We start from the raw sequence: 16196 nt of genomic DNA, 5'->3' as shown, positions 1-16196 counted from the left end.
CTCTACCTCTACATCATCTTCCTCCTCTACTTCTACATCATCTTCCTCCTCTACCTCTACATCATCTTCCTCCTCTACTTCTACATCATCTTCCTCCTCTACTTCTACATCATCTTCCTCCTCTACTTCTACATCATCTTCCTCCTCTACTTCTACATCATCTTCCTCCTCTACTTCTACATCATCTTCCTCCTCTACTTCTACATCATCATCTTCCTCCTGTACTTCTACATCATCTTCCTCCTCTACTTCTACATCATCATCTTCCTCTACTTCTACATCATCTTCCTCCTCTACTTCTACATCATCATCTTCCTCCTCTACTTCTACATCATCTTCCTCCTCTACTTCTACATCATCTTCCTCCTCTACCTCTACATCATCTTCCTCCTCTACTTCTACATCATCTTCCTCCTCTACTTCTACATCATCTTCCTCCTCTACTTCTACATCATCTTCCTCCTCTACTGCTACATCATCTTCCTCCTCTACTTCTACATCATCTTCCTCCTCTACTTCTACATCATCTTCCTCCTCTACTTCTACATCATCTTCCTCCTCTACTTCTACATCATCTTCCTCCTCTACTTCTACATCATCTTCCTCCTCTACTTCTACATCATCATCTTCCTCCTCTACTTCTACATCATCATCTTCCTCCTGTACTTCTACATCATCTTCCTCCTCTACCTCTACATCATCTTCCTCCTCTACTTCTACATCAGCTTCCTCCTCTACCTCTACATCATCTTCCTCCTCTACTTCTACATCATCTTCCTCCTCTACTTCTACATCATCTTCCTCCTCTACTTCTACATCATCTTCCTCCTCTACTTCTACATCATCTTCCTCCTCTACTTCTACATCATCATCTTCCTCCTCTACTTCTACATCATCTTCCTCCTCTACTTCTACATCATCATCTTCCTCTACTTCTACATCATCTTCCTCCTCTACTTCTACATCATCATCTTCCTCCTCTACTTCTACATCATCTTCCTCCTCTACTTCTACATCATCTTCCTCCTCTACCTCTACATCATCTTCCTCCTCTACTTCTACATCATCTTCCTCCTCTACTTCTACATCATCTTCCTCCTCTACTTCTACATCATCTTCCTCCTCTACTTCTACATCATCTTCCTCCTCTACTTCTACATCATCTTCCTCCTCTACTTCTACATCATCTTCCTCCTCTACCTCTACATCATCTTCCTCCTCTACCTCTACATCATCTTCCTCCTCTACTCCTACATCATCTTCCTCCTCTACTCCTACATCATCTTCCTCCTCTACTTCTACATCATCTTCCTCCTCTACCTCTACATCATCTTCCTCCTCTACTTCTACATCATCTTCCTCCTCTACTTCTACATCATCTTCCTCCTCTACTTCTACATCATCTTCCTCCTCTACTTCTACATCATCTTCCTCCTCTACTTCTACATCATCTTCCTCCTCTACTTCTACATCATCTTCCTCCTGTACTTCTACATCATCTTCCTCCTCTACTTCTACATCATCTTCCTCCTCTACTTCTACATCATCTTCCTCCTCTACCTCTACATCATCTTCCTCCTCTACTTCTACATCATCTTCCTCCTCTACCACTACATCATCTTCCTCCTCTACTTCTACATCATCTTCCTCCTCTACTTCTACATCATCATCTTCCTCCTCTACTTCTACATCATCTTCCTCCTGTACTTCTACATCATCTTCCTCCTGTACTTCTACATCATCTTCCTCCTCTACCTCTACATCATCTTCCTCCTCTACTTCTACATCATCTTCCTCCTCTGCTTCTACATCATCTTCCTCCTCTACTTCTACATCATCTTCCTCCTCTACCTCTACATCATCTTCCTCCTCTACTTCTACATCATCTTCCTCCTCTACTTCTACATCATCTTCCTCCTCTACTTCTACATCATCTTCCTCCTCTACTTCTACATCATCTTCCTCCTCTGCTTCTACATCATCTTCCTCCTCTACTTCTACATCATCTTCCTCCTCTACTTCTACATCATCTTCCTCCTCTACTTCTACATCATCTTCCTCCTCTACCTCTACATCATCTTCCTCCTCTACTTCTACATCATCTTCCTCCTCTACTTCTACATCATCTTCCTCCTCTACTTCTACATCATCATCTTACTCCTGTACTTCTACATCATCTTCCTCCTCTACTTCTACATCATCTTCCTCCTCTACTTCTACATCATCTTCCTCCTCTACTTCTACATCATCTTCCTCCTCTACTTCTACATCATCTTCCTCCTTTACTTCTACATCATCTTCCTCCTCTACTTCTACATCATCTTCCTCCTTTACTTCTACATCATCTTCCTCCTCTACTTCTACATCATCTTCCTCCTCTACTTCTACATCATCTTCCTCCTCTACTTCTACATCATCTTCCTCCTCTACTTCTACATCATCTTCCTCCTCTACTTCTACATCATCTTCCTCCTCTACTTCTACATCATCTTCCTCCTGTACTTCTACATCATCTTCCTCCTCTACTTCTACATCATCTTCCTCCTCTACTTCTACATCATCTTCCTCCTCTACCACTACATCATCTTCCTCCTCTACCTCTACATCATCTTCCTCCTCTACTTCTACATCATCTTCCTCCTGTACTTCTACATCATCTTCCTCCTCTACTTCTACATCATCTTCCTCCTCTACCACTACATCATCTTCCTCCTCTACCTCTACATCATCTTCCTCCTCTACTTCTACATCATCTTCCTCCTCTACCACTACATCATCTTCCTCCTCTACCACTACATCATCTTCCTCCTCTACCTCTACATCATCTTCCTCCTCTACTTCTACATCATCTTCCTCCTCTACCACTACATCATCTTCCTCCTCTACCTCTACATCATCTTCCTCCTCTACTTCTACATCATCTTCCTCCTCTACTTCTACATCATCTTCCTCCTCTACCACTACATCATCTTCCTCCTCTACTTCTACATCATCTTCCTCCTCTACCACTACATCTTCCTATTAATAAGTGTAATAAGATTAATAATGATGTTGATTGATCGATTCTACATTTGGAACAGTTGTCAGCACATTGAGATTGAAGGTAAATAACTGCACTCGTCTTCCTGAAACAATAGAAGAGACGACTTCAACCCGTCGATCCTGAATCGTCACTAAACTCGTCAATAGTTTGAGCAAAGCAGGAAAAGATGAAGTTAATAAAATGACATCGTCTGCATATAGTGGAAGCTCATGACTGATTCTGACATCCTGCTCAGTAGTTCAGTTACTTGATGATGATGTGTCCTTCATCAGAGCCCCCAGAACTGACCCTGGATGCCGGGATGACCCGGGAGGTGAAGGCGCTGGCCGGCACCCACATCAGCCTGCTGGCCGCCATCAGGGGCGTGCCCTTCCCCTCCGTGTCCTGGAAGAAGAACGAGGCCGAGGTTCCCACCAGGGCCGACATCGAGACCAACCAGGCCGGCACCAAGCTGGAGATGAGGTTCTGCCACCGTGGGGACTGTGGAGACTACACCCTGACCGTGGAGAACCCGGTCGGGTCCAAGACCGTCACCTGCACCGTGCTGGTCCTCGGTAGGTCACCGGAGGGATCGTCTGAAGACGCGTCAGAACGACTGACCTTTATGTTCTGCTCATATTGTGTGAGTGGTGAGCCACCAAGGTCTGTAGTTCGATCCCTGGCCTTGTGTCCTTGAGCAAGGCACTTTGCTGCAGCCTGCTCAGCCGTATAAATGGGTACCAGCCGTGGACCAGTGTCCCGTCCAGGGGGGTTGTAAAGTCTCACCTTAGAACGTAGTTTAAACAAATACTGACCTTCATGTCGGTTCCAGACAAGCCCGGTCCGATCCAGCACCTCCGGGTGTCCGACATCAGGAGCGACTCCGCCTACCTGTCCTGGAAAGACCCCGAGGACAACGGCGGCACTCGCATCACCAACTTCGTGGTGGAGAAGAAGGACACGGCGTCCACTCACTGGGTCCCCGTCTGCTCCACGTCCAAGAAGCGCAGCATGATGCTGAAGCACCTGATGGAGGGAACCTCCTACTCCTTCAGGGTCGCTGCTGAGAACCAGTACGGACGCAGCGAATTCGTGGAGACGAGGAAGCCCATCAAGGCCATGAACCCGCTTTGTGAGTAGCAACCCGGGCCACTTTACACCGGCGCCAACCAGACGGGCAGCCGACGTCACCGTGTCCTTCTCTGTCCTTCTCTGTCCGTCCAGTCCCTCCCGGTCCTCCCAAAGACCTGCACCACGCCGACGTGGACAAGACCGAGGTGTGGTTGGTCTGGAACTGGCCGGACCGCAACGGAGGCAGCGAGATCACCGGCTTCCTGGTGGAGTACCAGGAGGAGGGTGAGAAGGCGTGGGACGAGTGGAAGACCGTCAGCATCCCGGAGAGTCACGTGACCGGCCTGGAGGAGGGGAAGACCTACCGCTTCAGAGTGAGGGCGGAGAACGCCATCGGCCTCAGCAGACCCGACACCACCGTGCCCATCCTGTGCCAGGAGAAACTCGGTGAGAGGAAGTCACACGAACCAAATGAGTTCAGACCAGGTCCCCGAGGTTCCCGCCCGTCCCTCCGTCATGTGACGTCGATGTGTTTCCCTTTGGTGACTTTGTGTTCCGCCCACAGTGCCTCCGATTGTGGAGATTGACGTGAAGCTGACTGAAGGCATCGTCGTGAAGGCCGGCACCACCATCAGGCTCCCGGCCATCATGAGGGGAATCCCCGTGCCCACCGCCAAGTGGTCCGTCGAGGGGGAGGAGATCACCAGCCAGGGCAACGTCAAGATCGACACCGACAACTTCTCCACCGTGCTGACCATCAACGAGTGCACCAGAAACCACACCGGCACCTACCTGCTCACCGTGTCCAACCCGGCCGGGACCAAGACCGCGGCTCTGAGCGTCACCGTGCTCGACGTCCCCGCGGCCCCCATCGGCCCCGTCAACATCCTGGACGTCGCTCCGGACTCCATGACCATCGAATGGCGTCCCCCGAAAGACGACGGCGGCAGCCCCGTCACCAACTACATCGTGGAGAAGAGAGAAGCCACCAAGGAGACGTGGGGGGGCGTGAGCTCCGGCAGCCTGGCCACGCAGCTGAAGATCTGTCGCTTGCAGAGGGGAACGGAATATGTGGTGCGCATTCGTGCCGAGAACAAGATGGGCATCGGCGCCCCCCTGGAGAGCAAGCCCACCGTCGCCGAGCACTGCTTCATGCCGCCCAGTCCGCCCGGGAAGCCGCAGACCTACGACCTCGCCGAGGATGCCGTCACCGTGGGCTGGACGATGCCGCTGGCTGACGGCGGCAGCCAGATTACCGGCTACATCATCGAGCGCCGGCACAAGGGAGGCAAGTGGATCCGCGTGAACAAGACCCCATGCAGGGACCTGCGGTACCGAGTCCTGGGCCTCTTCGAGGGCAGCGAGTACGAGTTCAGGGTGTTTGCCGAGAATATCGCCGGCTTCAGCGGTCCATCTCCAATCTCCGACCCCTGCAAGCCCTGTAGACCCATCACCGTTCCGAGTCCCCCTGTCAACCCCAAAGTGAAAGACTACAGCAAGACCACCGCCGACCTGGTTTGGACCAAACCCAATAAAGACGGCGGAAGCCCCATCCTGGGCTACACCGTGGAGATGAAGAAGGCCGATGCTGACGAATGGAAGAAGGTGAACCTGGACGATTTCATCAAGCTCTGCGCCTACAGAGTCAAGGGCCTGGAGGAAGGCGTCACATACAGGTTCAGAGTCTTTGCTTCAAACATGATCGGCGACGGAGAACCCAGAGAGATCCCCCAGTCCGTCACGGCTCAGGACATCCTCATCCCGCCGGAGATCGAGATGGATGCCACCTGCCGGGAACGCCTCACCGTCCGCGTTGGTCACAACATCAACATCGTCGGCTACATCAGAGCTCGTCCCGAACCCGAGGTGCTCTGGTCCAAGGAGGAGGCGGTCTTCGAGAACACCAAACGCGTCACTGTCCTCCAGAACCTCCCTGTGGTCCAGCTCAGGATCAAGGAGGCCACCAGAGCCGATCACGGCAAATATGTGCTGAAGGCTTCGAACGAGGGCGGCGAGGCTTCCTGCGCCATCACCGTCAACGTGCTGGACAGACCGAGCCACTGCCAGAACCTGCACGTCACCTACGCCACCAAGGACTCCTGCATGATCAACTGGGAAGCCCCGAAAGACAACGGCGGATCCGAGATCACCAACTACATCGTGGAGTGCCGCGAGCCCAGCATCAGCATGTGGTCCATGATCTCCTCGCACTGCACCAACCGCAAGATCAAGACCAAGCTGATGGAGGGCCACGAGTACCTGTTCCGTGTCTGTGCCGAAAACAAGATGGGACCGGGACCCTCGGTCGAGACCAAGACTCCTTTGCTGGCCATCGATCCCATCGAGAACCCCGGTGAGCCCGAGAAATTCAGAGCCACCGACATCGGCAAGAACTTTGTGAACCTGAAGTGGAGGAGGCCCGACTACGACGGCGGCAGCCCGAACCTCTCCTACAACCTGGAGAGCAAAGACAAAGACGCAGAGGAGTGGGTGAAACTGGCCACCGGTCTGGTAGGCACCACCTACTTGGCCGACAAGTGCACTGAGAACCGCACCTACACCTTCAGGTGCGTGACACGGTTCATATCCCCAGGTCGGCTGCAACCGCACCTTTATCACTGCAATGCCGGGATGTTGAGTGTTTTTCTTTGTGATCCAGAGTCCAAACTGTGAACGAAGGCGGCGAGAGTGGCTGGGTGCGCCTGGCCGACGTCCTGGTGAAGGAGGACATCCAGAAGCCCGTCATCGACCTGAAGGTGTCTGGCACGGTGACGGTGATGGTCGGAGAGTCGGTGAGGATGGAGGCCGGGCTCAGAGGGAAACCTCAGCCGGAGGTCAAGTGGGTGAAGGACAAAGCCGTCGGGGACAACCCGAGGATCAGCTACGAGACCGGTGCCGACTACTCCAAGTTCCTCCTGACCAAGTCCAAACGCTCCGACACCGGGAAGTACGTCATCACCGCCACCAACGCAGCCGGCACCTTCACTGCCTATGCCAACGTGAACGTGCTGGATGTTCCCGGCGCCGTGCGGAACCTGAGGGTCACCGGCATCGGAGCCGATAAGTGCCGGGTGGTGTGGGACGCCCCGGAGGACGACGGCGGCTGCGAGGTGGACAGCTACATCCTGGAGAAGTGCGAGACCAGAAGGATGGTGTGGTCCACGTACTCGGCCGCCGTGGTCACGCCGTACTGCAATGTCACGCGTCTGGTGGAGGGAAACGAGTACATCTTCAGAGTGAGGGCCGAGAACAAGATGGGATCCGGACCGGCGGTGGAGAGCAAACCCATCACGGTCAAGACCCAGTTCAACAGGCCGGGACCACCGGAGGCTCCCGAGGTCACCAAGGTCAGTTCCTCGGCCTGCTACTGAGTAGCGATAACTTTAGCATTAGCTCGTGACTACATGTTTAGCATGAGCTGCTGGCGTCATTCTGCTCGTTCGTTCCTCCGTCAGGTGAGTAAAGACGAGATGACGGTGGTCTGGGCTCCGCCTGAGAATGACGGCGGGAAGTCGATCACCGGCTACATCCTGGAGAGGAAGGAGAAGCGGGCGGTCCGCTGGGTGCCCTGCAACAAGAGCCCCATCTCCGAGAGGCGCATGAAGGTCACCAATCTCATCCCCAACCACGAGTACCAGTTCAGGGTCAAGGCGGAGAACGAGGTAGGCCTGGGGGAGCCCAGCAAACCCTGCAGACCCGTCGCGGCCAAAGACCCCATCGGTGAGTCTGAAAGTCCTGAACCCTGATCTCAGTGACGGTTGGACTGTTAATGAATGATTGTAATGAATAACTTGTAATCCGTCCCGCAGAGCCCCCGGGCCCCCCCGCAGGCCTGAAGGTGGCCGACAGCACCAAGATCTCCATCACCCTGTCCTGGTCCAAGCCCGTGTACGACGGCGGCGCCCCCATCATCGGCTACAGCCTGGACATGAGGCTGAAGAGCGAGGCGGACCCCGAGAAACCCACCGAGGGCTGGAAGAGGATCGACACCCACGGCCCCCTGGTCCTCACCGAGTTCACCATCGGCCAGCTGGACGAGAAGCAGGAGTACGAATTCAAGGTGTCCGCCAAGAACCAGGTGGGCTGGGGACGCCACGCCTACCTGAAGGAGGCCGTGTCGCCCAAGGAGGTCATCGGTAAGGACGGGCGGTGGTGGGTCGTCTGTGTAGCGCGGCGTCGGAAACTTCGATGATGCTCATGTGATGTGTTACTATGGCAACAGAGGCTCCAGAAATCGACCTGGACGCCAGTCTGAGGAAAGGCTTGTCGGTCCGCGCCGGCTGCCCCATCCGGCTGTTCGCCGTGATCCGAGGAAGGCCCGCCCCCAAGGTGACCTGGAAGCGTCTGGGCGTGGACAACGTGATCCGCCGAGGCCACGTGGACCAGGTGGACACCATGTCGTTCCTGGTCATTCCCGAGAGCACGAGAGAGGATTCCGGGAGATACTCTTTGACTCTTTCGAACTCGGCTGGAGAGAAGGCCGTGTATGTCCGAGTCAAAGTCCTCGGTAAGAAACACCGAGGTTCACTTGAAGGCGCTGGACGGTAGGTGTGACAGACTTCGTTCTAAATGGTTCCTGAACTGTTCACAGACACTCCCGGACCGGTCGGCGGCCTTGACGCCACCGACGTGACCAAGACGACGGCCCAGCTCTCCTGGTTGCCCCCGGAGAACGACGGCGGAAGCCCCATCCTGAACTACATCGTGGAGAAACGGGAGGTGGACAGAAAGACCTGGAGCAAGTGCATAGAGGACCTGAAGAAGACCAGCTTCAAAGTCACCAACATGACGCCCGGCATCGAGTACTACTTCAGGGTCATGGCCTGCAACAAGTACGGCATCGGCATTCCTCAGGACTCGCCGCGCTCCTACCTGGCTGTTGACCCTATCAGTAAGTGTCACCTGGGGAGGTTCCTGGGGGTAGGGTTCAGGAGGTGAGGCTTCCTGGGGGTAGGGTTCAGGAGGTGAGGGTTCCTGGGGGTAGGGTTCAGGAGGTGAGGGTTCCTGGGGGTAGGGTTCAGGAGGTGAGGCTTCCTGGGGGTAGGGTTCAGGAGGTGAGGCTTCCTGGGCGTAGGGTTCAGGAGGTGAGGGTTCCTGGGGGTAGGGTTCAGGAGGTGAGGGTTCCTGGGGGTAGGGTTCAGGAGGTGAGGCTTCCTGGGGGTAGGGTTCAGGAGGTGAGGGTTCCTGGGGGTAGGGTTCAGGAGGTGAGGGTTCCTGGGCGTAGGGTTCAGGAGGTGAGGCTTCCTGGGGGTAGGGTTCAGGAGGTGAGGCTACCTGGGGGTAGGGTTCAGGAGGTGAGGCTTCCTGGGGGTAGGGTTCAGGAGGTGAGGGTTCCTGGGCGTAGGGTTCAGGAGGTGAGGCTTCCTGGGGGTAGGGTTCAGGAGGTGAGGGTTCCTGGGCGTAGGGTTCAGGAGGTGAGGCTACCTGGGGGTAGGGTTCAGGGGGTGAGGGTTCATGGGGGCAGGGTTCATGGGGGCGGGGTTCATGGGGGCGGGGTTCATGGGGGCGTGGTTTAGGGGGCGGGGTTCATGGGGGCGGGGTGTTTGCTCTGGTCTTCCTAACCCTGCCGTCACCTCCAGGTGAGCCTGATCCTCCAAAGAAGATGGACGTATTGGAGATCACCAAGAACAGCGCCACGCTGGGCTGGCTGAAGCCGCTCCGAGACGGAGGAGCCAAGATCAACGGCTACGTGGTGGACTACCGGGAGGAGGGCGCGCCGGAGGACAAGTGGACGCCGTACTCCGTGGTGAAGGACCTGACCATCGTGGTGGTCGGCCTGAAAGAAGGAACCAAGTACAGGTTCAGGGTGGCGGCTCGGAACTCGGTGGGCGTCAGCTTGGCCCGCGAGGCGGAGGGCGTGTTCGAGGTCAAGGAGCAGCTCAGTGAGTCCGCAGTCCCTACCAACCCTTCAAGGTGTGAACCCTACCCAGCAATGACTCCTGTCTGTTTCCTCTCAGTGGCACCGAAGGTCATCATGCCCGACGTCGTGACGGTGCGCGCCGGATCCAAGATGGTGGTCGAGGCCATGGTGGCGGGTAAACCGGCTCCCTACTGCAAGTGGAAGCAAGGCAGCGAGGACGTGCTGACCTCCGACCGCCTCTTCGTCATCAAGACGCTCTCCACCTGCACGCTGATGATCAAGAACGTGAACAGGAAGGACAGCGGCTACTACAGCCTGTCGGCCAAGAACAGCACCGGGAAGGTCAACCAGATCCTCCGGGTCACCGTCATGGGTCAGTCAAAGCTTGTGTCCCGCCGCCGTACCGTCACAGTTCCTGGTAGGGTTCAGGTCGCCTGGGGAGGCAGGGAGAACCATCAGAACCGTCAGGAGATCTCTGGATCGTCACTGCAGGGATTTGCTCGAGCGGCGAGTCACATGGTGATCAGGTGATCGTCAAATTAATATGTTACCTTCTTCTGAGGTACTGGCACTGTGAACCCCGCCCTGGGTCTGGTGGTCCAGGACCAGGGTCCTTAAGGGAACCACCACAAACCACAAAGCAAAAGAGAAGCTTTCCTTCTAGAACCAAGAGCAGCTAGCAAAGTCTCAGGGACTCTAACCCTAATAAAGGAGTGTGTTGGAGAGAGAGAGAGCGTCCGGCGGTGCTGGAGAGAGAGAGAGAGAGAGAGAGAGAGAGAGCGTCTGGTGGTGCTGGAGAGAGAGAGAGAGAGCGTCTGGTGGTGTTGGAGAGAGAGAGAGAGAGCGTCTGGTGGTGTTGGAGAGAGAGAGAGAGAGAGAGAGAGCGTCTGGTGGTGCTGGAGAGAGAGAGAGAGAGAGAGAGAGCGTCTGGTGGTGCTGGAGAGAGAGAGAGAGAGAGAGAGCGTCTGGTGGTGTTGGAGAGAGAGAGAGAGAGAGAGAGCGTCTGGTGGTGCTGGAGAGAGAGAGAGAGAGAGAGAGAGTGTCCGGCGGTGCTGGAGAGAGAGAGAGAGAGAGTGTCTGGCGGTGCTGGAGAGAGAGAGAGAGAGAGAGCGTCCGGCGGTGCTGGAGAGAGAGAGAGAGAGAGAGAGAGTGTCCGGCGGTGCTGGAGAGAGAGAGAGAGAGAGTGTCCGGCGGTGCTGGAGAGAGAGAGAGAGAGAGTGTCCGGCGGTGCTGGAGAGAGAGAGAGAGAGAGAGAGAGCGTCTAGCGGTGTTGGAGAGAGAGAGAGAGAGAGCGTCTGGTGGTGTTGGAGAGAGAGAGAGAGAGAGAGTGTCCGGCGGTGCTGGGAGAGAGAGAGAGAGAGAGAGTGTCCGGCGGTGCTGGAGAGAGAGAGCGAGAGAGAGAGTGTCCGGCGGTGCTGGAGAGAGAGAGCGAGAGAGAGAGTGTCTGGCGGTGCTGGAGAGAGAGAGAGAGAGAGAGAGTCCGGCGGTGCCACCCCAGTAACCCTCCGGTCTCCACAGACATCCCCGGCCCCCCCGAGGCCCCCCTGGAGGTCACGGAGCAGGACATCGACGCCTGCACGCTGCTGTGGAACTCCCCGCAGGAGGACGGCGGCAGCAACATCACCAACTACATCGTGGAGCGCTGCGACGTCAGCCAGGGCGACTGGGTGACCGTCTCCACCTCCTGCACCAAGACCAGCTTCAGGGTCACCAAGCTCACGACCGGCAAGGAGTACGGCTTCAGGGTCCGGGCCGAGAACCGCTTCGGCATCTCCGAGCCCATCTACTCCGAAAGGATGATCGCCAGATACCCCTTCGGTGAGTCGGACGCTGTGTGAAGACCCGGACTCTGGTCTGAGGTCCGAGGGGGGCGAGCGGGTCACGGGGTTGTTCCGAGAGTTGACGTTCTGTGCCCCGTTCCTGCAGATCCTCCCGGCGAGCCTCGGAACCTGCAGATCAACAAGATCAACAAGGACTTCGTCATCCTGTCGTGGGAGCGTCCGAGCAGCGACGGCGGCAGCCCCGTCGCCGGCTACCTGATCGAGAAGAAGGAGCGGAACAGCATCCTGTGGACGCAGGCCAACGAGTCGGTGGTCAAGTCCACGCAGTACACCTGCCCCGGCCTGATGGAGGGTCTGGAGTACAGCTTCAGGGTGTCGGCGCACAACGCCGCCGGGCAGGGCAAGCCCTGCAAGCAGACGGACTACATCACGGCCAGGACCGCCGTCGGTAGGAACCCTCCTCCTCGCAGGAAGTGACGTGCTAAACTAAAACCAGCATTGTTGAAAAGATTACACTGTTTTTCCACCAAATGTTCCTAAATTTGAAAACAAAATCAGAATTCAGCCGTTGCCAACCGTGTCGCCACCATCTTTGGTCCCACCCAGACCCCCCGGGCAAGCCAGAGCCCATGGACGTCACCAAGCACTCCGTGTCGTTGGTGTGGAGCCGACCCAAACACGACGGCGGCAGCAAGCTGATCGGTTACCACGTAGAGTACACCAAACTGCCCGAGGACAAGTGGACCCGCTGCAACGCCAACGCCATGAACATCCAGACGGAGAGCTACGTGGCGGCCGGCCTGGACGAGGGGCAGCAGTACCAGTTCAGGGTCATCGCCAAGACCGCCGTCAACATCAGCATGCCGTCCGAGCTGTCCGACCCCATCCCGGTCATCGCTGAGAACGGTACGGCTGCAGCGGCGAGGACGCCTGCCACCTCCGGCTGACCTCAACCTTTACGATGACCGTGTGTGTGTGTGTGTGTGTGTGTGTGTGCCCTGCAGTCGCTCCTCGCGTGGAGCTCGGCGTGGACATGAAGAACCTGATCGTGGTGAAAGCTGGCGAGAACGTCTGCCTGGACGCCGAGGTGTTTGGCAAGCCGCTGCCCAAGGTGAGCTGGAAGAGGGACGGCGTGCCGCTGGCGCTGGTGGAGGGCGTGAAGAGGAGCCAGAAGAAGCACGTGCACCTGCTGGAGCTCTACTCCGTCACCCGCAAGGAGTCTGGCGACTACACCATCTTCGCCGAGAACATCAATGGCACCAAGTACGCCACCATCAAGGTCAAAGTGCTCGGTGAGTCCCGACGGGAAGCCCCATCACCGGGAGGGCTCTTCCACCAACATCCAAATTATAGAGCATCGTCCTCCTCTCACCGACGAACAGCCGATGCTAATGCTTCTATTGTCATTCCTCCGTCCTCTTCCCCCTCCAGACAAACCCGGACCCCCGGCCTTGGTGAAAACCACCAAAGTGTTTGCCGACCGTGTGAAGCTGCGGTGGGTTCCCCCGCTGGCGGACGGCGGGTCCGAGATCACCAACTACATCATCGAGAAGCGAGAGACGAGCCGCGCCAACTGGGCGCTGGTCACCGCCAACATCCACGGACACGTGACCGACTGCACGGTGGAGAAACTCATCGAGGGACACGAGTACCAGTTCAGGGTCAGCGCCGAGAACCAGTACGGCGTGGGAGACGCGGTCATGACCGACGGCGTCACCGTCAAGAACCCGTATGGTGAGAGACGTAATAGAAGTTGAACTCAGGAACTGACTTTGGAAGTGTCATCTGTTCTGACCTTTGTTTGGCGTTCCCCAGACGTTCCCGGCCCGTGCGAACCACCCGTCATCACCAACATCACCAAGGACTCCATGACAGTGAGCTGGAAGGCGCCGGCCAATGACGGCAAGGCGACCATCCTGGGCTACATGGTGGAGAAACGCGAGGCCACGGAGCTGACCTGGGCCAAGGTTAACCGCCGGCCCGTCATTGACAGGACCATCAAGGCCGTCCAGCTGAGCGAGGGCTCAGAGTACGAGTTCAGAATCATCGCCATCAACAAGGCCGGTCTGGGAAAACCCAGCGACGCGTCCAACGCCGCGTTGGCCGTGGACCCCGTCTGTGAGTCTCTGCCACCGAACCGCTGAACCTTTTGCACTTACAGTGACGACCCCGGATCGTCTCACCGAGTCATGTGACTCTTGCAGATCCTCCCGGACCGCCGGCCTTCCCCAAAGTGGTGGACTCCACCAAGTCCTCCATCAGCCTGAGCTGGACCAAGCCGGCGTACGACGGGGGCTGCGAGATCATCGGGTATCTGGTGGAGTGCAAGAGGGCCGAAAGCGAGGACTGGACCAAGTGCAACGTCCCCAAGAAGCTCCAGGCCACCAGGTTCCTGGTGACGGGCCTGATGAACATCGAGTACCAGTTCAGAGTCACGGCCGTTAACCGGATCGGCTACAGCGAGCCCAGCGACGTCCCCGGAAACCACACCCCCAAAGACATCCTGAGTAGGTCTCACACGTACACACACACACACACTTGTCGGGTGTCCCTGGTCCAACCTGTCCTCTTGTGTCTCGTGCAGTCGCACCTGAAGCCGAGCTGGACGCCGACCTGAGAAAGGCTCTGGTTCTGCGAGCCGGCGTCACCATGAGGCTCTACGTGCCCCTGAGGGGACGCCCGGCGCCAAAGGTGACCTGGACCAAGGTGGACGCCAACCTGAAGGACAGGCAGGGCCTGTTGATCAAGACGTCTGAGTGGGACACCCTGTTGATGCTCGAGGGCGTCAACCGGTACGACGCCGGCAAATACGTCCTGACGCTGGAGAACAGCAGCGGCACCAAGAGCTACACCATCGTGGTGAAAGTCCTCGGTAAGACTCTCCCAGACACGTTGGCATCACTCCGATGGGCGGTCACAAGGTCTTGACCTGGTTGTGGTCTCTCGTCTTGGCTCAGATTCCCCGGGACCTCCCATAAACCTCGTCGTGAAAGAGACGTCGAGAAGCCACGCCTGCATCACCTGGGACGCGCCGCTGATCGACGGCGGCGGCCCGGTGAAGAGCTACATCGTGGAAAAGCGTCTGGCCGAGAGGAAGGCCTGGACCTGCGTGTCCACCGAGTGTCCCAAGACCTCGTTCAGGATCACCAACCTGGAGAGCGGACAGGCCTACTGCTTCAGGGTGCTGGCGGAGAACGCCTACGGCATCGGGGAGGGCTGCGAGACCGCCGGCAGCGTCCGGGCCTCAGGTACCATACAGCCGTGGTTTTAGAATGGTGACATTTGGAAGTTTTGGTCCTGTGATGATGTTGATATGATCAAACGGTTGTCTGACTTGCCTTGATGCCTTTCCACTTCCTGTTCCAGAACAACCGGGTCCAGTGACAGACTTCCGGGCCCTGAAGACCACCAGAGACTCGGTCACCCTGGGCTGGAAGAAGCCCCTCAGCGACGGCGGCAGCTTCGTCTCGGCGTACATCCTGGAGCAGAGCGAAGGCGAGGAGAAGTGGAAGCAGATCATGAAGGGCAAGAGCACGTCGCACACCATCGGGGAGCTGACCAACGGCAAGGACTACCTGTTCAGGGTCAGAGCTCTCAACGAGTCCGGAGAGGGACCGCCCACCGAGCTCACCACCGTGGCCAGGGACCAGTTCGGTAAGAAACCGGCCGCTCTCTGGGTTTTCCTTCTGGACCTGCTTCGTCGTTACCCTTCTGGGTCAGAGACTTTACGTCTTTAACGATGAAGGAGGTCCGGCGTCACGATGCCGTCACTGTGAATGCGACGCCCGAAGGTGTGAATGACGGCGCCGCTAATTGTTCTCTCCCCTCAGTGCTTCCCGACTGTAACCTGAGCAACCTTCCCGACGGCGTCTACGTCGTGAAAGAGGGCAGCACCACGCGCATCAACATCCCCGTCGTCGGGACGCCCAACCCCGTGGCCACGTGGAAGAAGGGCGACGTGGGGCTCGGCGACACCGGCCGGATGTGCATCGAAGCCTCTCAGGGCGTCACCACGCTCCTGATCAGGGACTGCCAGAAGGTTGACGCCGACACCTACACCGTCACCGTGAGGAACAGCGCCGGCTGCAAGGACTGCAAGTTCCAGCTGAAGGTGGTGGGAAAACCCGGCGTCTGCACCGGACCCATCAAGTTCGACGAGATCACGGCCGAGGGCATCACCCTGGAGTGGGAGCCCCCCAAAGACGACGGCGGCGCGGAGGTGTCCAACTACATCGTGGAGAAGAGGAGGACCACGGACAACAAGTGGGCCACGGTGGCCTCGGCCCTCCAGAAGACCTCCATGAGGGTGATCCGGCTGCACGATGGCGTGGAGTACATCTTCAGGGTGTTCGCCGAGAACAAGTACGGGGTTGGAGAGTACCTGAGGTCAGACCCCGTCATCGCCCAGCATCCATTCAGTGAGTATGACCGGGGAGGAACCCACCGCTCGCCACCAGGTCTC

At 56.9% G+C, this 16196-nt stretch overlaps 1 protein-coding gene across 1 annotated transcript in view; it reads left to right on the top strand.

Annotated features, from left to right (window-relative positions):
* LOC308131347 (titin-like) overlaps nt 1-16196 on the top strand; it is a 224561-nt gene that overhangs the window by 155599 nt on the left and 52766 nt on the right. The window contains 22 exon segments of the mRNA XM_080498075.1: nt 3316-3597; nt 3855-4154; nt 4247-4540; nt 4659-6660; nt 6753-7440; nt 7549-7813; nt 7903-8229; nt 8316-8600; nt 8685-8984; nt 9673-9975; nt 10051-10326; nt 11472-11771; nt 11880-12182; nt 12341-12640; nt 12739-13026; nt 13166-13468; nt 13550-13852; nt 13939-14241; nt 14319-14606; nt 14692-14982; nt 15101-15388; nt 15565-16152. Coding sequence (XP_080354201.1) covers nt 3316-3597; nt 3855-4154; nt 4247-4540; nt 4659-6660; nt 6753-7440; nt 7549-7813; nt 7903-8229; nt 8316-8600; nt 8685-8984; nt 9673-9975; nt 10051-10326; nt 11472-11771; nt 11880-12182; nt 12341-12640; nt 12739-13026; nt 13166-13468; nt 13550-13852; nt 13939-14241; nt 14319-14606; nt 14692-14982; nt 15101-15388; nt 15565-16152 — 8877 coding nt within the window.

This window comes from Blennius ocellaris (assembly GCF_963422515.1).
Source record: "Blennius ocellaris genome assembly, chromosome: 6".
Taxonomy (NCBI): Eukaryota; Metazoa; Chordata; class Actinopteri; order Blenniiformes; family Blenniidae; genus Blennius; species Blennius ocellaris.
This window is presented reverse-complemented; position numbering and strand designations above follow the sequence as displayed.